Here is a 22896-nt window from a genome sequence, read left to right on the forward strand (position 1 = left end):
TGCTGTAGTTTAACCTTGTCCAGCAGCTATGCCCCACATAGCCCCTCGTTCACCCTCCCCCATGGGATGGAAAAGAAAAGGAACCTCTTGCAGTGCATTCAGAAAGCTCTTCTGCCCTCCAGTTTGCTGAGAAAATTTGTGAGGAAGGAAGGAAGGAAGGAGACAGGGAAAGTTTAAGAGGCAATGGCTATTACAAATTCATGTCTTTTATATCTGCATGCTTCCTAACTTTCTTCTTCTTACCAATACTTCCATCTACCTGCAATCTATCCCTGCAGTCCCTCTGTACTGTAAAATCTGTACTGTACTCAGGGTTTACACAAATGGAGAGGCTGTAGAACATGCTGACCTGCTGCACCATAAGTAGAATAGCATTACATAAATATCTCATTTTAAGCTTTCATGCAGCTTTTAAGATTATTCCCATTTCTAATCACAGAAAATCCTCACAGAAGTTCAAAATCCCCAGTTCAGAGACTATTAGCACATAGAAGTAACCATGGGTCCTCATGGCAGCCTAACACAACTCAAAGGAATACCCTTGTAGCAGAGTTTCTTGACAGCTCTTAAACAGATTACACATTTACTCTAGATGCATAAGGAAGGCAGACTTAGCTGAAGAATGTGGCGCCAATAGGCAACAAATTCATCTTAACTCACACACTCACAAAGAAAACTCAGCAGTTACTTTGTGGTCAATGAGCCAAGGGCAGACAAAGGAAAGGAACAAAGTATTTTGCAAAGAGAAAAGGATGTCGATTTAAGTAGGTTCGAGGGTAGTAATTGGTCATGTCCCTCCAGGTTGTGTCAGAGGGATGGCCAGCAATGGACCCACTTAAGAGCCATGCAAATTACAGACAGGAAGATTAGACATGTGGAAGATGCTTAGTATCAAAAAATGCAGGCTAGATGAGCATTTAAAAAAAAAACCATCCACTTAGGGGACCAAAAGTCAATCACTGCCAAAACTTCAAAGGAGAAATTTGAAGGTGAAAGAACAGAGATTTCTAAGCAGACTATCAGAGAGGAACGTATGAATGCCACAGGCCAGGCTTTGCCAACCATTCCTGGGCTGGCTAGACCTCCTTTAAGGACAAGGAAAGGTACTTCATGCTTTCAAGAGAACAAATTATACACATTACATGGAGAGAAGGGGGAAGAGAACTCTGTAATGAAAATCTCAAAACATCTGGGGTTTGTTTGAGGCACATAAATACAAATATTGAGAGAATGTTATATAGTAAAAATTATTAGCATGCACACCCCCACACCTGACATGATTGAACATATACTCCTAGACTTCCCCTCCCATGGCAAAGATGTCAGTCTTAACCATATTTCTGTATTTTCTATCTTTCTATTCTGTTTTGATTTCAAACTAAAACTTATATGCTATTAAATATGCTACTTTCCCAAATAAAGCATACTGTGTATGTCTTCCCCCAAGTGCATTACTTTTAGTCCAGGTACAGTAGTTTCAATCAGCTTATCCACAGACAGCAAGCTGTTTCATTTACACAACTTATCTTAATTTTAACTCACTAAGTGAACACTAGAGAATTGGATAAAATATGCAAATGGTACCATTTAAATCCCTACAGTAATACAAACACAAACATAATAGCTGAAGTATTTAAAAGTGACATTTACTTACAGAGAATACCTTTTAAATCCAATAACCACTTTGTTAGTTTTCTTGAAGTGGTAATCTACAGAACAATCATAAGAGATTTGACAGCCATTCCCTAGAAAAACACACAGTTTCTTTTCTTTTAATGACTCTACATTGCAATTTTTTTATTCTGGTAAATTCAGAAAACCTCTAAGAGGAGCATTTTTAATCAGTTAAGAATCACTCAGAAGGGGTATTCATCCTTGAGGCCTCCACATACTGCTCTTACTCGCACATGCATGTATTTTTAAACATATTTGAATCTTGAACTAAGTGCAAGTAAAGCACCTGTTTAACTGCTGCTCTGTCCAGGAGCTTTCTTCAATATGTGCCTGAATTTCTTCCTGAAGTAAGGTCATACAGCAAGACGCATGCTATTCATATTTTTTCCCCTTCTCCTAGGCATTGATGTTTGAATGTCTAATCCAGAACAAGGTGAAAAGTAAAAAAAAGAAAAAAAAGGGTTAATTTGCTTGTAATGGCAGAGTAAATACAATTAATATATGAGGACTTTTTGTTTTATTTCAGGGAACATTTGATGCTCAAAATGCAGTGTCTCTATAAGTTTCAAAGCATTCAAGGATTAACTATCTCACTGCCATACTGTTTTGAATTTGGCAACTACAGTAATATTTACCCAGTAAAAAAGCACTAACACAGTCTTCCATCTTGCATCCTGACAAGAGAAATTGCTTGATGCTCTGTACAGTGAAGGTGTTCATTTGTAGACATGTATGAAAAATTTTGTCCAGGCAGCATTATGCTGGTGCTGGGCTTCCTTAATTTATTTATTTTTAATACTCTCTTCATGGCTTTAAATCATTGATTTCAAACTTTTTTTTCTGCTGCAAAATAAAAAGATGTCAGGCCCAGTTCTGCAAATTCTTACTTCTGGGTGAGTTCTTACGATTCCTGTTTTGTCACTTCAGGCTGTCACTGACTTGAATGGAGCCACGCAGAGTACATAAATAAAGCACACCTGTAAGTCTTTGCAAGACTGTGTCCTACAGGAATAAATCTGCTTTAAATCACAGAAACGTCCCCGTAAACATGCCTTTGAAGGCTGAGCCACTTATATTTGCACCTGAAATAAAGAAATAACCAGAGGTATTTGAAATACCTTTTAGCAAAGTTTCCATTAGGAGACTAAGCCTTGTTCTGTGAAACTCCATTTCTTACACAGTCTAACAATTTTGCTGGCTGTTGGCAAAGCTTTTTAAGCTCTGGAAGACTCTCACATCACCAGCTTAACCCCATGTTTAGAAACCTTGACAAATGTAGACCCTTTAAAATATTTAAGCTAATGCTGGCTGCAGGCAAGTGCTGTTGCATTACCACAAAAATGTTTAATGAGAAATTAAGTCCACTTGGTTTACAAACCATTAATGAGAATATTCATATGCAAGAACACTCAGCTTTACAAATATGACCTGAATTTTCATTCACTTCCCAGTTGTTAGCATGTTTCCCAGCAAAGACTGTGTGAAGTTTCCTACTAAAAAGCCAAGAAGTGTTTAAAGTACTTTTCCTCCCTTGCATTCAACACAAGAAATTATATGAGTCAAGTCCATATGTCAAAGGGCAGATAACTGCAGAATACAGAATAAATAATTTTGAATTCACTCTTCCAAAGAAGCTCATGTTTTAAAAGAGATTCATTTATTTCAAATGAAATTTTAATCTAAATCATAATATTTCCTTCTAATGGAAAGAGTTTCATTACTGATGGACTGCTGTGTTAAGTTTTCTTCCAGCTGCATCAAGGAAAGAAAGAAACCCTGCCTACCACCACCTGTTTGCAGTCAAATGCAAAACTCCCATCAGCTGCCTTTGATCGCAATGGAAATGGGAGAGCTTCCAGATGACCAAAGAGCTAAAAGACTGGTTAAAGCACTAAGTTAGAGCCTGGGCCCCAAGCATTTTGCTGACAGCAGAAGCCTAGATGTTATTGCCAAAACAGCCTAGAGTTAAGTGCCTACAGCTCAGCTACTGGGTGGGAGAGGGCTGTGTCCCAGCTGACAGATGGAGCTGGGAAGGAGGCACTCCTGCCTCCTCCCAGAAAGAGCCTCCAGAGCTCCCTGAAGCTGTTCTGAACTTAACTCCCCTCAGGGGCCCAATTCATTCCTGATAGCCACCATACACCTACCATGTGCTGATGATATCTAGGCACAGCAGCACAACAATCAGACTGTATACTCCTTTGAAAACACAGCTAGAAGAGGGATATATTAATAGCACTGTCACTCTCTGCTTATAAAATGGTAGAGGTCAGGCTCTTTGCCAGGGAGACCAACATATCTTGCCTCTCAGAGGAGTGATCCAGCTGTCTGTTACCAGGCTGCCACCAGGCAGAAAAGAAAATGAGATTCAAAGAGTGAATATGCAAGAAAAAACAAGTCTGTGGCTAGAGCATTACTCAGAGAGATGCAGATATTCCAGTCCAGCTTTCTGCACCAGGATTTGCTCATTGTGCCCTAAACAATGATTAGACAAAATGCATAAGCAACACCATGAACAAAAGAATTATGTTTTTCCCACTCATTTTCTTTACTTCTTCCAACTCTTACACTGGAGGTGACAGACAGCACAGAGAAATTTTCAGTTCCCTTGAAGTTACAAAATAGAGCTTAAAGACTAACTAGCACATCAGAATAAAAGAATGTACCACTATCCTCAAAACCACATCTATTGTTAATCCTGCTGTTTCTGTCAGCCACTGAAGTAGAAAGTATTCCAGAAGATGATTGCCTACAAATGATAGAAGTTTATTCCAGCTGACAAGATTGAAAGGATATCCCAATAGAGGATCCAGACTGGGAACTATACAGGGATACAAGTACCTTTGTTTGTAATGCAATATGCTGGTCTGGATACACAGTAACTACCTTGAGCAAGGTAATTGAACTTAAAGCTCTAAAGTCAGATGTTTCAGCACAGAAGGCTGAACTGGCTGCTTTAACATGGGCATTGGAAGAAAACATCTGGTTGGATTCTAACTATGCTTTCAGTGTAGTATATGTCACATGAGAATTTGGAAGGAGAGGGGTTTGTTATCAGCACAAGGTACACCAATCAAACATGGGACACAAATATTACACTTACTGGAAGCAGTACAAAAACCAGCTGAAGTTCCAACTAGGCACTGTTGAACACACCAGACAAATAAAATGTGGAAATGGGCCAAAGTGTGGAAATTACTTGGCCAACAGGGCAGCTAAAGAGGCTGTAGAAAAACATATCCGCATTTTGGGTCCTCAAAGAGAAATTAGTCTACCGAATATTAAGCCAGAATATAGTGCAAAAGATTGTCAATTAATTGAAGCATTGGAAGATTGATTTCACCCCAGTGGATGGGCAAGTCATCCCTACTGGACAAGTAATAGCTCCCAAGGCAATTACGAGAGAAATAGTAGACTGAGAACACCAGTTTACACATTGGAGTACAGAAAAGTTGTCAAAACACTTAAGAAAGACAGTGATTAGCTCCAAGATGACTGAAATTGTACATTCAAAGACTCAAAAGTGTGGCACATGTAAAAGAAATAACCCCAGTACTGAAAATAAAGTGGTAATATGGGTTATCAAATCTGGTAACTCCCCATAAGATTATTGGCAAATTGATTTTACACAACTTCCTCATATAAAGAGAGCTATAAATATCTATTAGTCTTAGTGGATACCTTTTATGGGTGGCCTGAAGTGGTTCCCTGTTGCACCAGCATGGCAAAAGTAGCAAATACATTGTTAAATCAAATAATTCCATGCTTTGGAGTTTCTCTAGGAATGTCTTTAGACAGAGGGTTTCATTTTACAGCAAAAATAGTGGAACAAGTTAGCAAGGCCTTGGGAATTCAGTGGGACCTATATATTCCCTACTGGCCACAAGCCAGCAGAAAAATAGAAAGGATGAATTATACTATTAAGCTGCAATGTAGTAAAATCTGTCAAGAAACCTCATTGACTTGGGTACAAGCGCTCGGAATTGCTTGTTGAGAATTAGGATCCAACCTAAGGGCATAGAAAAACTAAGCCATTATGAGCTTCTCTATGGTTAGCCCTATCAAACTCCACACATCCCATGGGATGTGTATGTAGGGCAGACCTCAATAACTACCTCATATGTTTAAGTAAAATGCTGCAGGATTTACGATGGGCAGTTGTCGTCGCCAGACTGGTGGGACTGAACACACCAGCACAAAAATTCCAACATGAGACTGGGTGTACCAACATGAGACTGGGATCCAGCATCTCTCCAGCTAAAGTAAATTAGTTCTAGGAAAAGACATGTTTATATATTAGCTAGGAAGTACATTGTAATGAAGGTGTATAATCATGATGGAGTAAGTACCCTGTTGTAAAATTTCATGACACACATTCAATTAGAGGAAAAATCCTCCAAATGTGTCCAGTGTTGTAATAAAGAATGCCTGATTTCTAATATGTCAAATTGTGTTGGAAAGTTTATCCTCCGGTCTATTTTGGTATCAGAGGGCCCAGCTCAAAATTCAGAGCTCTGCATACCTGAACTGGAGGCTGCATAGGCATAATTTCCCCACACAAATAAACCCTTGGCAACAAATCTCTTCCCTTGCTATCTCCCCTCTCTTCATAGCAGTGCATTCACAACAGCACATTTTGGAGTCGTTTTCAACTAGAGCTGAAGCAACATAGACCAGTTCTTCCTCTGCGTGTCACTGCACATATTGAACTGTTTGTGGTTCAGTTAGTGAAAAACTGTTAAGTATGTGTCATTTGTTTTTTGACCATGCCAAGAATAAAGTACTGTGTTTCTTCTGTTCTCTTAGAAAGCTGCTTTAAATTCCATAGGTTTAAGCACAAGCTATGTAGCCATTCTGCTAATCTTAATATGCCAGGTACATCAGAAAAAATGTGGATTCATCTGCATGTGTGAATTCAGATGTTTAAAATACACTCATCACCACGCACTTAAGAGCTACCTTTTCCAGCATGCCTCTGTCAAAGGAGTGCCTAAAATGCAGTCACTACAACAGAACCTATTTATTTTCCTTTTTAAACCATTTTTGCTTGGAGACAAGGGATAAAGTTGAATAGCCCTCTAAAATTTGCTAGGTAACAGAAAGACTGTTTAATCTTTGCAGACTCCTTTGTGGAGAGTTTGATGATTCTTTTGCATTTTTATATCCCTTTTGTACACATCCATGTCAAAGGGCATGATTAATATCCACAGACCACACAGCATTTTCACTAAACCACAAAATACCTTTGCTTCACTGGGCTGTATAGTTCTATAGAAAAATAGAAATCAAGATGTCAGAAGACCTTCACTTGGGTAAAGGTAAATCAGAAATACAAATTTTTGTGAAACCAGAATAATGTTCAAATTTCCAAAGTCAGTGAAGACTCAGTGTTACAATCTTCAAATTATAAACCGACACCAACAAAATGTACTTCAACAGATCTCTGAAATAAAGGCATGCAATTAATGAAAAGCAGAAATACAGAAGAGACGTTGCATAAATATAGCAGGAAAATCGACAAATATCAACGTATCTGCCTGAGGAAAGTGTAGCGTTACATGCTCCTCCAAATTGCAAGTGCATATAGTTTGAAGAGTTGGGCTTTTGACATTATTCCAAACTGAGTAATTCACTCACCGCTTCTGAGCTCACATTTCTTAGAAAACACTATTTGCAGTTCTTGGAAATGGCAATTTATAAAGTACAGCCAAGGCATGAAGATGTCTAGGCAAAGCTGGGATGACTTAAGATTATACAGCACCTTGCACAATAAAGAACTTCTCTGCACTCTCCAGCCTGTGTCAAAAACCCTTCAAACACCAGCAGAGTTAAATCTCCTCTGATGTGGAGTACAATACACATTTACCAGCTCAAATCAATGCTCCCTAATTGTTACGTAAGTGAGAATGAATATAAATTTAATTAAGCAGAGTGAAGCAAAATATTTACTTCTCTTGAAGTAACACCCTTAAATAATGATAATCTCCTTTTCTATTATTTGTGAAGAGAGAATATACATACTCTCCTAACAGCCGCCAGGAATAGGGTTCACTCCAGATAAAAATTTATATGGAAAAAGGCAGTTCTGTGAAGTCAGTAGTGACAGGGGCTAGAGCTAAACCAATAAGTTTTAAACATACAGCAAGATATTAATCCAATACAAAGGTAGAACTTGAGAAAGAAATGCTGTAGTTACAGACAGAAATTTAAATAAGTTTGGAAGGATGAGAAAAAACAAATAAAAAGTGGCGGGGGGGGAAAAAAAGGTGCATACTCAAGGAAAAGGGAATGGTAAAAGTGCCAGGGAAAAATCATCAGTTGGGGTATCATGGAAGGTTAAGTACAAAATGTACCATAAATCTTCTTATCCTGCTACAACACTGAGCTGTTTATCTCTCCAGTTGTCTACAGGTAATCTTTTTGTAAGAAAGAGAGAACAAATAATGATTGATAAAAGAATGACTTTGCATTGATCCTCACAAAAAGCCCCAAGAGGATGAATCAACAAAACTAGTTTTAACTGGTAAGTACAAATGTAGGCAAGACAAGACAAAAAACAGGTTAAAGACCATTAAGGCTGCCAGCAGCATTCTAGCCAGTGTGCCTGCATGAAATTCTCTGAAAGGTATTCAAAGAAGCATCTGATTTACACATTGGGTCACCAGTGCTTGTTTTTCATGTTTTCTGCTTCTTGAGATTTCAACAGACTGTAAAAAGCAAACTAAGTCCTTTTCTTTCTTTAAAAGTGGGCTTAACCAAGCATAAATAAGGAAATTTCACCAATCTTGGGAACTGCTTAGTGAATTCCAGGTGGTACTTGGGAACACACTATGAATGGCAGCTTGTGCTTACCTCATCCTTAGGACTTGGGGCTAACCAGCTAAGAAATAGCATTCAGAAGTAAGGTAGCTTCAAAGAATTAAATAGAATCATCAACACCAAACTGCCTTATTTTCCCTGAAAAACCTCAAGAAAAAAACAAATCTGTCTGTTAAAGTATAACCAGCAATCTAAAGAACATCATGAGATAACATCATGAGGTAAGATAGCTATGGATTAGTTTTTAAACTGTTTGAATAATTCACAAAATATTGAACAAGGCATTTATTTCATTCTTCATTATACAAAAACTGCTACCATTAGGCAACAGGGTGCAAGTATCTCCCCGGGCTGTAAGCTCCACACCAGGAAGAGAATCAGACAATACAAAATCCCTCCATCCTACTGCAGTTTTGCCATGATGGCAATGAAGATGACAAAAAGAGTGCATGCACAAACAGTGCCCCACCACACTAAACACAAGCATGAGGCTCTGCACCCCCAAACCATGGGTGATGCTGGTTGGAGGTGGAAGATTTGTCCTTGACTCCAGCCTCAGCTGGCAGACAGCAGGCAACCACTGCTCTCAGCTATTGATTTTCCACCATCTTGAAGAGAATGGTCCTTTACTTGAAAATGGCTTTTCCCTGTCACAAGTCATCACTCACATAGGTGTCACTCAACTTGGAGAACTGCAAGCAGAGCATTACCCAACGCTTTCTGCCTTCACATTGCAGCAGACCTTTGGCTCCAAGAGGTCTTCTCTTTCCACAGACAGGTTACTTCAGAAGGAAGGATGTGGGGGTACGACATCCATCAGCTTCTGGCTGAGACCAAAAGCTATGATGCAATGAAAAGGTACCTGAATTTCAGGTGTACCTTCACCAGTGATTTGACTCTTTGCCCTGAAGTAGACTGGAAATGCTCAGCCAGGCCAAGAAGTAGTCTCCCACTCTCCCCCCACCTCTTGCCTGAACTACATGATTCTCTGTTATGAGCTCATACAGTGGCAGATCAGAGCCATATGCACAGAATTCATGAATACCAAAAAGCCAAATATAATTATGTGGGGTCAAGTATGTTGACAACATCCTGGAACATTTTCTGTTTACAATGCAAATGTTTTGTTTGACAGCACCACTGCAGAGATTGATAATGACCCATCACTACAGTACTGTTTATTAATGTTCGGTGAGAATTAATGTGAAGTTGAGTGGGCATAAAATGATACTTCCTCATTTTTACTTGCACATTTGGCCACTAGTGATGCTAAGCCACCTTCAGTTGTTTCTCACCTTCTTCTACAAACTAAATACCCCCTGGTCCCACAACAGCAGCCCACTCCATCCTCTTCTTGTGACCATCTGGCAATTCTATGATTGTCTCAGTCTCCATTCTATCCTGTAACAATGATAACCAAGATCAGTTTATTTGTTCATAAAAGAAAACGCCAGACCATATTTTCTTGTATTGTCAGCAAGATTTTTTTCATCAGTTTCAGACGTATAAGGATCTGGATTATGTGCTTGTTTTCATTTCCAAGTACCTTTTGCACCAAGCATCCTCTGCTCTACTCCTAAAATTAGCCAAACCAAACATTTTCAAGATTTGAGGACTGAAGAATCAGAAAGATTTATTGACCTTTCACAGTTACAGAGATGATGCTAAAATTAAGTGTTATTTCAAGAGAAAAAAGAATTCTATTATTTTAATTGAATAATTCTATGTTTGTACATCTTTTTTTGTATGCATTCACAACAATGTTTGTGCTGGACCCTTGCATGTTTTGTGAGGTTTGTGGATGAAGGGGTAGGGTTCATTAAGCAGAGCACACATTTAGCAAAGCAGCAGGACAAAAATATATTCTTTCACCACTTACTTAGTCTGGAGATTGGATTTAGCAGAGTGAACTTGACAGACTTTTCTTTCCATTTGAATGTTATTTCAGTCTTTTCAATTCCCAGAGCATATGCATTAAAAGATTTCCATTTTATTGTTAAAAACAATGTTTCCTACATAAAAAATTCTTCACTAAAAAACCTAATAGCACATGCAAGATATAAAGATTTTCTCATCTCATACACTGGGCAAGAATAGCTGTACATAATTATGACCTGGCTGAAGAGTTTTCATCTTCCAAGCCTTCATACATGTGAACTCTTACTGTGCTTCCACAATCTATTGATATTTTTACTTGCATATTGATTGAGAAGTAATTATCTCCGTAGGGTACAGAAACCATAAGAAAATACAGTGCAAACTAAACTACAGTCCTTAACATTAAGCCTGCCAGTTAAATCCTCTCCTGAGCACATGCAGGGTACTAACTTTGCAGCTGAGCAGTGAGGTATCAGTGCTAAGCTCCAATTTTATTTGAAGAACAAACATACAAACAGCTCTCTTCTGTGAACACTCAGAGCATCTCAGATTCTCTTCTGTGCCTTTATGGGATAAGCTGAGCATATGACACAGTCTCCTGAGGTAATCCCTCTTGGACAGCCATTGTCCCCCCACTCCCTCATCACCTCTCCTCTGAGCTGGAACACACAAGCTGCCAAAGCTACTCCTGAGATCTCAACAGGTAATGGCTTTTCTGCTCCTGCCTCACATGATGAGAAAGGTTGGAAACCAAAGGATCTGAACATGGACTCATTTAAGCAAGCTGCAACATCCTTTTAAAGCTACAGGGAACAGCATAAAGCCAGCTGTAACAGTTGGTGTTACAACCTCTAAAGCATACACTGCTGGCAGAAGGTTGAGGATTTCAGGCAGGACTGCTGCCATTCAGAACTGGAGGTGATTTTTAGCTCCTAATGTAACAACCACAAAGAATTAATAGAAGTGAATGCAGGCAAAATTTAAATTGTAAATTGAGTTTTACACCTAAGTCTAGTTGTGTAATACACATTTCTTCACAACAATAACACCTGTGATCAACAGGATCTTTGCACAAGACAGATACTTTGCTAGCGGTATCTGAGAAAGAAAACCTGTTCATAATTATCATACAGCATTTTTTTAATGTTGTTAATAGAGTTCAATATTAAATCAGAGTACCTTCTTTGATGGTAGCCTAGCTGTGATTCCTATGATTCCTGTTTTGCTCAGTAGGTAAAGTTTAAATCAATAGCAAGGGCACTCTTCTCCATCTTCTACTTTCAGCCACCTTTGCTATGCTTTTTCACTTTCTAAAGGAAAATAGCAATATGAAAAACCACCCCACTACTCCATTTTTAACTCACAATTTTGGAAAGGTAAAATGACCAAGAAAACATATTTATGATCAATCTTCAGTTTTGTGACCAAAACGTAGAAAATATTTTTTGTACTGCAGGTTTGATTCCTCCCTCTTGGGGTTTTTTGCACTGGGCAAAACCAGATGAAGGAATGGACTGTATCACCTGTTTACTGTGTAATCTGTTAACTGCAACTGATTCACTTCAGTCCTGTTTTAGTTAAAATTGAAGTGTAATATTGAAAATTAACCCAGCATTATTTCAGTACCACTTCTAGTCTAGTCATTAAGATTCAGTAATTAAGAAAGCATTCTCTTTCCACATTCCTTACAGCAAGAAATAAAGCAGCAACAAACCTTTTGTTGTATCCAAGTATTTATCTTCTCTGTACATAATCCTGCAAGGATCAATAATACCACACAGCCATGTCAGACTGTAGATAGCATCCAAAATCAGGCAGGAGCCTGTACAGAGTGCTTGACACGTGAGACAAGCCTGTCCTATCCATGTTTCAAACTTTTCTAGTTGATAATGCTATTTAGGTTTAACATTCTGCCAGTTCAGACAAAATCATTTTGGTACAAGCACTGTTCTGCCATTAATGGCTCTGAAAGCCATTATGTGAAGGAACAAGACAAGTGATGTGACTACAAACCAATGGTGTATTTAAACTCTACTGATCCCATGTTAGGCACAGGCCTGTCTTGCTTAATTGGACAGCATGTAAATGCTTAACAACAGACACATATACTTACATATCATGCAGAATCTAAAGCTTTTAAAGTGATCCAAAGAGCTTTCCATTCATATATTCACCCTCCTTTTAAACAAGTAGTAACTGACAACACTTTTTTTCGTTCCTCACAGGCTCCTGCACTTCACAGACACAGTACTTTTTTCTGATATACTCACTGCAGCAAATTTGTCTCTGGTTTGGAGGACTCTCTCAGAGTGCAAACCACTTTACGACTACTGGTCACCAAATCTAAAGCACAGAGACTGATCAAGCACTTAGTGCAAAGTATTCAACTATCCCATCCCTGCCTCTGGAAAAGGTCACAAACTAGGACAGCATCGTGACCTGCACAGTGAAATTCTACCATCCTTGAGACAATATCCAATGTCCCTGACTCAACATTCAGCATATCTCATGCTTTGGCAGGAAAGCAGTAAGCCCTGGGCAGGGTTTTAAGAGGCTACCTTGGTTTCATTTCTGAGGAAGTCTTAGTATCTTGCTGCCAGGTCACACTGTCCTGGGCTTGTCAGAGCTCTAAGGAGCACAGTAAGGCCTGCACCCCCAAGCTGTCATTCTGCTAACTCCTTGTGAATTTCTGCATGTACATGTGAGAGACAAAAGGAAAGAAGAGAATGTTTTATTGACACTACTTGACTAGTTCAGAGGTAGGCATGAAGCACTGTCTCTCATTTGCATTTGCTGCTGGCAAGGGATGATCAAATATGCAAACAATTCAAGTTATCCAACATTCTCTACTGACCTCTATTATAATAAGAAAATAATTGCTTGACATGTTCAACTTCAAATTCGAGGCTTTCTGAAGTTACCATGATTCTGACACTAACAACAGAATTAACATGACTAAACAAACTCCCCAAACCACTTTATATAGACCCAAAGTTTTAACATCAGCTTCATCTAATAGCTAAGTGATTGAACTCACACTTCAAAGCAAACACAGATAAGGATCTATCTAACTGTGTTGGCACCATTTGCAAGCACCCTACTTCTTCTCATCAGCAGGTTTGCAAAAGTGGAGAAAAGATCAGGAAAAGAATTCAATGTGGAAATGAACTGCAGAAGGACAAAAACCCAGCACACTTTTTTGTTTATTTGCAGAATCATTTTCTTCCTATATTACTAAAATACAAGACCCAATTTAAGAAAATTAAAACAGAATGAAGAAGGAATGAGAAACAGAAATTAAGTGTATCCTAGAAATTTGACATTTGACCGATAATGATGGAAATGAATTTACTGCCCAGATGGTAATTATGTTTTCAAATTATATCATAATTATTCAAATGCAACTGACCTTGCCATGTATAACTCTTAAGAACTGCTTGTACAGTAGAAAGAACAGATTTTAGACTATTTGCAAGCTGAAAGTTGATTATGCTGAAACATTGCATACCGAGGAATAATGTGTTCTGACTCAGTGAGAATGAGCTGACTGGAAGTAAGGTGAGATATTAATTAAAATCTGTGCAGCACCTGGAAATTAGAAAGTGATTTAAGTCTAAAGCATCATTATTACTGATGTATGAATACATATCGCTTTTGGGAATGAAAGAACACATAGGAAGAACACAGCTAGCAGTTATTTATTCTCTAGACTCTTCAGCTTATCAATGAATTCTCCACTGATGTGTCTGACGCTAAAGATTTTTCTAATAAGTTTCTAGACTTTTCTAAAGAGATATTATTTTCTTCTGCGTACTTGGGAAGGGCAAGTTACTTTCAAGGCAGATAAATTACCATATTGCAATCTGTCTTAAAATGCATAGGAAAATATCTTTCAAAAGTGCACTCTGATTTAATAGGGTTCAGTAAAGCTTCTCATATGCTGATGCATGAAATAGATACACGGAAAGCCATATTAAGTCAAATACTTAATTAAACGAGATTTTTCATAACTCTCACGGCTAAAATGCAGATTCTAATCTGTCGGACAAGAAAGTTACACTGAATGTCATCTTAACATAGTTTCTTCTCTGCAAGTCATGTGTGATCCAGGATACCATATCTGTTGAAAACAATACTCAAAAGACTTCTGTTTGTTCCAAAGTCAATTTCAGGCACCGGTACATATTCTGTATTTTATTTGAAACAGACTGTGCTTGTCAAACATTCTGGCTTGTTCTGCAAAAACGCTGATCCTAGACCCACCACTACAGCATCTGAATGCACTCTGGTTATGTCTTTAAAAAAAAAAAAGTATGAACAAACAAAAAACACCTCACAAAAAACCAAAATGAAACCCACCATACTCTGTGCTTTATTCATCAGAGAGGGAAAAATGCATGTGCAATACAGCACAGTAGTATTGCGCAAAGGGAGACTGCGCATACATTTTCCAAAATGCATGGACTAAAAGGTGAGACCATGACCCTTAATTTGGGTAGGTGCTCACTACAAAACTGTGGACTTTATTACCAAACGAATTACACTCTTGAAAAGATCAGCCTTCAGCCTGCATGTAGAGAGATTCATTATCTTTGAGGGTTAGGGCTGCTGACCCTGGTTGGTCTCTCACACCTTCACAATGAAATCTTTTGGGTCTCTCAGCCCCACAGGGCCCAAAATTTGAACTTGATTAGTACTGAGTAGGGTAGAAGTCTACAGAATGTTAAAACTCATGGTAGTGAAAAGAATTCAGTATTCAATACCAACTGGACCATTCCATGTACATCATCACACCGCAGCACTCTATCTAGGAACAAAGGTTCTCAGCAATGAAAGTTTAAAAAAACAGAGCACTCTGCAAGTGTGACAATGAGGTTTCAAGGACACACTGAATTGTGCTGCTGAAGGTAGCTAAGCTAGAGACTATCAAGACTATCTGCATGATATAAAAAGCAATCAGTGGAAAAAATTCAAAACACTAAACAAAATCAAGCAGTGTTGCCCCAGAATCTAGTTCCAAATCCTGTCCTGTCCTCCCCTGACACTTGAGTCATATAAGCTAGTACTTGACTGCACCACAGGAGGAAATTGCTCGTTATATTTCCCATTATACTTTTGTAACTATGTATGAAAATAGGGATGCCATCTATAGATATGAAACATTGCATAATGACAGCCTACAAACATAATATGTCATCAGAGGAAAAAACAAAGATGACAAGGAGGTTGTAAACAACCTAAATCAATCCATTGCAGAGATAATGAGAACCATCCTCAAAGTCACCCTTCCAGGGGTAAAGCCAATTGTTCATAATTTGTAACTGCATCTAAACACTTACCCTTGGAGGTGGGGACACATGTGCATCACCTTCTGCTGCCAAAATGAGCAGAGTTTACCCCCATTATCCCACCCAAACAATCCACCGCACTAGGTAATTGTGAACAACCTTCATGAACCATTGTTTACATTTTCAGTATTTCTGTATGTGTTGGAGGTGTACCTATTTTTCAACACAGGTATTTTTAGAGAAACCTTAAACAGTTCATTGGGATACAGGAACACTTCCCATAGGATGCCATGGAAACACAGGGATGTAACAAGTGCTTTCAGGTCAACCACAATGCCAAGTGTGCTGTCCATCAGTGCCATGTCTGTTCCAGCTACCTACACGGAAGTTAACGAGGTGGACTTTTGGGAAGTGAGAAAGCAGACTGGGGAAAATGCCAAAGTAGGGCTGACTGAAATGGAGTAGTTACTGTAATTAGCTGGAATTAATGGTCATCCTTGCTACTGCTGATTTTTTATCATTGTCATCAAGAACGAGTCTGAGACAGCAGCTAGATAAGGACACCACAGCATTAAGCAACCAAGCTGAATGGGCAAACCCAAAAGTCAAAAGTGGCAGAAATTATAAAGGTTAGGAAAAAAACTATCTGACTGAGAATGAGGAAAAGAGAAAGGCAGATCTAACTAATTTATTTTCAGCAATTTTCAGTAATTTTCCTGAGAAGTTTTCATTTTTTAGGCAAATACTCTCAAAATCTGTGAAAAATCTAAGGCAAAATTTGATACTGACAGCAAAGAGGCATAAGATAGTAACATTGGCTGCCTGAAATTCTCTATCACATATTAGGTCAACATGGTGCAATGTTTGTTTTTCCCTGACAATCAAAACCTACTACATTTAATTTCTCACAATTCTATTCACTAGACACACACACTGCAAATTATGTTAGAAAAGTTTGGTCACATACCACAAAAGGTACCAAAGGAGAACTGGTCATTGGAGGACTTCCCAGACAGTTTAATACAGAGAGCTGTAAAGGAACTGAAAGACTGTGCAAGTTTCAACTTCAGTTATGTATAGAGTCCATAGTAAAAGCAATGGGTGTGAAACTAACTCCAGAGTTAAACTAACTCTGGCTAATGCAGTAATTTCTTAGAATTACGGTGTGGTCCTGGCCCCACCATACAGGAATTCTGTCTCAAAACAAGGATTTAATGAGCAGACACACAAGATGGCCTAAAAAACCATCATAATATGTAGGATGAATTGAGCCCCAGCAGTTCAGATGAACAGCATTTTTTACTGAAAAATGGACATCAGAGCTAAGTGTTCCTGACACAAAACTATCTCATTGCACTATGTCATTTGAGAGGACAACTTACAGCCAAAAACCTGGCTTAAATTCAGATGCAAAGCCATGGCCTTCAGTGTGCTGTGTTAGAAAAAAACAACATCTACAGGCAACATATTACAGAGTACTTTTACCTTCACACACAGACACCCATTACTGCAATGTTGAGTAGGGCCATCAGTTCAGGTAATATGCAAAAGATAGATAGATGGTTCTGCTGTAACAGTGAATGGTGCAAAAATGCTGAACATCAGCTGAGAATCAATACTCTTACCTAAATCAATAGGAACCTAATTCAGAGCAGCTCCTGAGTAACTTGAAAAGAGACTTTCTGAAGACCTTTTCCAAGCAAAGGTTTTCCTTTCCCAGATCATAAAGGTAGGATTGGAAGATTCATTCATTTTGCCTTTATTTAAATAATTGAGTCTGTCAACTAAAAGGATTGTGGCAGTCCCCTGCCAGGGCTGAAAGACAGGATGATAAGCCTAACACAGCTAATTACAGCAGCAACCATCCTAAATCCTCTCAGAATCTGTTTCATAGAAATATCACTTTTCTGTGGAATAATTACCTCTTACATGCCCAATCCTATTCCTGACATGCTTATTTTAATGCTCTGACATTTTAATGCCATCTGCCTCCAAGAAGCCCAGCCTGACACGCTGTCAGAACTCAATCCACGCACCATCTTCCCACTCCCCATCATTTCGCTCTTCCTCTGAATACAGAGGAATTACTCCTCCAGTGCCCAGTGTTATGATTTACCATTTGGCAGTATGAATTACGAGATGCTTCTAAAAGCACACCACAGCACTTCTCAGTGTTTTTGTAAATGTGACTATGGTTTCTGTAGAGTGAAGAGGAACCAAAGCCCACTGCTCTTGGAAGCACCAAATCTCTTTAGATCATGTCTTCTGAGTCATTTGTGTATGCATGAGAAATAATGCCCAGTAGTCCTGTTTTCTCCTCCTGCTAACCCTAAGTCAATGCAGGAAAGCTCTCCTCTGGTCTCATTTACCTCCAATCAGCAAAAGGGCAGGTAGGATAAAATTGTAAAGTGCCTTCAGTCAGACAGGACTAGTTGATGCTCTTATCTTCCCTTTCTAATGTCTTGCCTACAGAAACAGCAAAAAGGAAGAAGCACATACATCACAAAGAGACAAAGAATTGTCTCAGACAACTTGTATTGGAGGAACAGATTTTATTTCCCTACTGCCCTCTGTTTGTTCTGCCTTATTGTTCCCACATTTTGTATTCCCTGATTCCTTTCCTAGGTCCAGTGATTGACAAGATATATTGTCCATTTCTATCAGGTCTGCAAGGTCACTGCTGTGTCAGTGCTTCCCTCCCTCCAGGCTGTCACTAACAACTTTTGTGAGCTGACATTTCTCACAGAGTCTGCAGAACTGTACACTACACAACCGGTTGCCAGGTGCTCATATATAAATATTTAATTGATACCTTTTTGTTTAGTAGCAACAACTCAAAAAAGCACAGATGGAATGATAGCAAACCCAGAATAAATTAATAAGACAGATAACAACTAGTTTATTACATATAAAAGAATAAATCATCTCTTTAGAGCTCACTTTCATTTCTTTGTATTAAAAAAAATGTTGATTAAGCATCTTTCCATAAACATCACACTGATATCAGAAAATTTCAACCAAGCTAAACTAACAAAAAAGAGGAGGCCATGTTCAGCATACAGTGCACTTCTAAACAGAGTTGTTTGGGAGCATTTGTCACTAACATAATTTTGTATGGGTTAGCACTAAACTGATAACACAGAAGAAGAACCCCATACCTCCTTAATGTTGATCATAAATTAAAATGTAGGCAAAAGAAAGAGATGTGCTCAACAAAGAATACTGACTTTAAACGCTTCTGTAATTTGTTCCAGGACTCCTACCATACACCTCTGTAAAACTTACAATATATTTTGCTCAAAAGACAGCAATAAATGGGGAATGATCTTTTGGAGAAAGCTCTCAAGCCTGCTCTGGGGACTCAGCACGCTTAGGTGGCTCTCTGAAACACCTGTGCTCTGATGTAGGCAGCATGGGGAGCAAACAGGAGGAGCCAGAAGTCTTTGTGCAGTTGTGACTAGAGTGCTGTGAGGGATGGATACAGGCTCTTCAGGAAGGACAGGATGGGAAGGCCTGGATGAGGACTTGATCTCAACACAACATAATCTGTTGGAAGAGATATAATTTCAAGGTCTGAAGCTATATGTTACGAGGACAAAAAAAAAACCAAAACCAAACCCAAGCACAAAATGCTGACCCAACATAATGGCATTATAACTTTGTTGTTTAATAATAATGAAGAAAAAAATCACTTTACTCCAGAAAAGTGATGTCAGAGGAGGTTCAGGTAGGAATCATAAATTTCTTCACAGAAAGGGTTGCCAAGTATTGGAATGGGCTGCCTAGGGCAGTGGTGAAGTCACCATCCCTGAAGTCTTTAAGAAATGACTGGACATGGCACTTAGTGCTGTGGTCTAGTTGACACCGTGGTGATCAGTCAAGGGTCAGACTCAATGATCTTGGAGGTCAGTCTTTGCTAACCTAAATGATTCTGTGATTCAGGAGAAAGTGGACTAAAATTTATTCACACATATGCAGTTATTCACATTACTATACTTTAAAAAAAGTTATTTTGTCACTATTAACTGGAATGAAAATGTCAAGCCATCAATTTCATGAACTGATGATTAAATATTTAATATCTACCAAGTAAGTCATAACAATGTTTCCTAGTCTGCCCTCAAGTGTCTCCATAGGTCACACGAGAGGAGTCAGCACAGGTTCTAGAAGGTCTGTGCTACTTCAGTGAAATGATAATGACCCCATCAAGATGGAGTTGCATCCAGGATACTAATCATGACCAGCACAAAGATACGTCAGCTTTCTGTGATTAAATAATTTGTCAGTTTGAACCCCAAAATTATCTGTGCACCTACAGCTTTAGCAAAAGCCTTAAGTCCTACACATTCACTTCCACAGCTGAAACATCTCAATGAAAGCTGCCATTATTTTTGTAATTTACTTCTGAACTCTTCAGTCACCACCAGCTGAAGTGAGACACTTCTGCCTGATTATTGCTTTCTGACACTTTTGTTAAGGTGGAAGAAATTTGAGAATAATTTCAGGCCTTCCCCATTGATTTGTTCTATGCACATGACAGCACTTCATAAAACCTCGTGTCACTGCTCCTAGTTTGAGGTGGACTGTGTTTATGTCTTTCCTCACTTCAACACAAGAGGACAGAAAAAAACCACATTCAAAACAGCAATGTTAGGCACAAAAATAATTTTGAGTGAGACAAAGGGCATGTATGGAATTAGACACTCACATTCCGAAACTCCTTTTTGAGCTCTATGCCTCTGACTTTCACATCTTTCTCTAAGCACTGTCCGAAAAACAACAAGGGTTAATGTTCTATAATATAGATAACTTCCCTCCTAGCACCAAAATATCTTTTAACTTTGTGACATAAATAAGATCACATCTTCTTTGAGCAATCTCTGTATAACTGCATTACATCTGCAGTTTTGTTGGCATATACCATAAATCTTCTACAGATTGTGACCAGAAATTCAGAGAATCATAGAACTGTTAAGGTTGGAAAAGACTGGCAAGGTAAAGCCCAACCTTTAGCCAAACACCACCTAAACTCATCTAAAGCCTATTGTGGAGTGCCATGTCCACTTGTTTTACGAATACTTCCAGAGATGCTGACTCAACCACTTCCCTGGGGAACCTGCTCCAGTGCTTAACCAGGCTTTCACTGAAGAAAATTTTTCCTAATATCCAAAATGAACTTCCCCAGATGCAACTTGAGGTCATTTCCCCTTCACCTATTGCTTGTTGCCTGGAAGAGACCAACCCCCACCTTGCCACGACTTTCAGATAGTTGTGGAGAGCAATAAGGTCTCTCCTGAGCCTTCTTTTCTCCAGACTGAACAACCCTTGTGCTCTCAGCTGCTCCTCATAGGACTTGTGTTTCAGACCCTTCAATCAGAGACAATTCATTTCAATTTCAACAACTTTTCACTTAGTTATAGCTGTGCTAACTTGTCACTATTAATTTTTGAGAATCAAACACCAAAAGAAAGAGCTTGCATATCACATCTACAGGAAAGTGCAAATAACAGAAGATTGGTCTGCAGGAGCAATTTCTGCCTGCTGTACAAAACACTTTGTCCCTGTTAAGGCTGATACAGAAGTGAAATACTGATGGTTTCTATAAAATCTATCTACCTAAAGTCAGGGTTTAAATACTACCTGTTATAACAAGTCCTGTAGGCAGTTGAAAATCTGCAAAAGACAATGCCCTGTACTACCACAGAGCAAAAAGGCAAAAACATTAATAAGAAATTGCAAAATTATTCATTATAAATTTTGCACCATAGCCATTGCTCTTGAGTCATGCAAAACTCTGATCAGACAATTCAAAAAGTCAACAAACCTTAAGTTCTGGAATCTGGAACCAGAGAAGGCAGGGAAAATCTTCCACAGGTGGGAATCTCAACTATGATTGTTGCCCATAAAAGCAGAGACATAAAGTGATGGAAAACCTGGCAACAGCTATTCTTAAAACCAGACTGAATGCAAGACAAGCAGTACTGTAATAAACAACAAATCACTGGAGGATGACTAGAACTTATTCTCCAACTCCAAGTAAGTCAAGTGGCAATAAAAGCATTCAGTTAATAGATGTCTCATTGTATCTAATCACTGAAATGAAGTTAATTCAAGAGAGTAATCTATTTTTAAATCACTGAAAGTTTGTTCATTTTACAAAAACATTAACCATTTCTGCAGAGTTTAAGCTTAGTTACTGTTATGCTAATATACAGAGAATCATCTTCAAATAACAGCCCAGAATTAAAATATGAATCTGTAGCATTTCCACCAAATTTTATCATATTTACATGTTTCTTAAAATTCTCTCAGGTTATACAGAAGATGTATTTCTATTTGCAATTGCTTTTTTGTGAGGAATTAATTAGAAAGGCAAATTACCCCTGACAGTGGTCTACTTTTTCCCAGTGCTTCTAATGTTGAAGCCTAATTATTTCTAAACACAAAACATTATTTCCTTCCACATTCCTTTTTGTCAGTTCTGTAGATATAGAGATGGTTGTTCTGCAAAAGCTGCCTGTATTTTCACAATATCATCCAAAAAGTATGAAACACTTCATTCCCAATTTAAACACTACTAAGTGTTTAAACCACAAGTCAGAAGATCCCATTTTTCAGAAATGCAGAAGTGTATTTTGTGCAGCCATAGCTTGCTACAGACAGTTATCTGGAGGCACGTACTTTATTCTTGCAGTGCTATCCCAAATAAAGAGAACAAATGCAAAATCCCTCTTTACACTGATCATATATATATTGGCCTATTGGTTGTCACTTGATAATCAACAACTTAAAATACAATTTTTATGACTAATTTTGTTAGTCCAGCTAAAATCACAGTGAGGGGAAGAGATCATAACTATTGTCGAAACACATTTCCACAGAGAAAGGGAGAGAAAAGGGATAAAACATGTTTCCATGGTTACTTTGTTAACCATCCCCATTTTGCTGTTTACATAGTTTATAAACAAGACACTATAAACAAGAAGAAATGAAATATTTATTAAGATCTACATTACAGAAAGCTCCCACTGTATGTCATATCTGTTTTGACAGCTGACTGTCCATTGGAGCCCTAAGATACACTGGCATCTACTCATTGCTGGTGCTATCAGGTACATTATATAGGACAAACCCCTACTGAACATGCACAGAGAGGAAGCCCTTGACCCTAACCCATTTACTAACATTTCATTAGTAATTTATTTTCAGTAGATGATGCCTTGCCTTGAAGCCAATGATA

General features: G+C 38.5%; 1 protein-coding gene across 6 annotated transcripts in view; it reads right to left on the reverse strand.

Annotated features, from left to right (window-relative positions):
* The window catches only part of HHAT (hedgehog acyltransferase), a 124655-nt gene that overhangs the window by 18336 nt on the left and 83423 nt on the right, over nt 1-22896 (reverse strand). The window contains exons 9-10 of one of the 6 annotated variants that reach the window (XR_014850725.1): nt 20905-21023; nt 19068-19202 (exon numbers count right to left, since the gene is read on the reverse strand). The exons of 4 other annotated variants lie outside the window; for them this stretch is intronic. Coding sequence is in view for 1 of the 2 variants with exons in the window: in XM_085054905.1 (XP_084911031.1) it covers nt 18938-19202 (265 nt within the window). In the remaining variant the exon portion in view is untranslated. Of the gene's footprint in view, nt 1-18432; nt 19203-20904; nt 21024-22896 lie in introns of those variants that run through there. One more of the 6 variants, XM_085054905.1, reaches the window with a different exon arrangement.

This window comes from Lichenostomus cassidix, chromosome 3 (assembly GCF_008360975.1).
Source record: "Lichenostomus cassidix isolate B80296 chromosome 3, HeHo_3.0, whole genome shotgun sequence".
NCBI lineage: Eukaryota > Metazoa > Chordata > Aves > Passeriformes > Meliphagidae > Lichenostomus > Lichenostomus cassidix.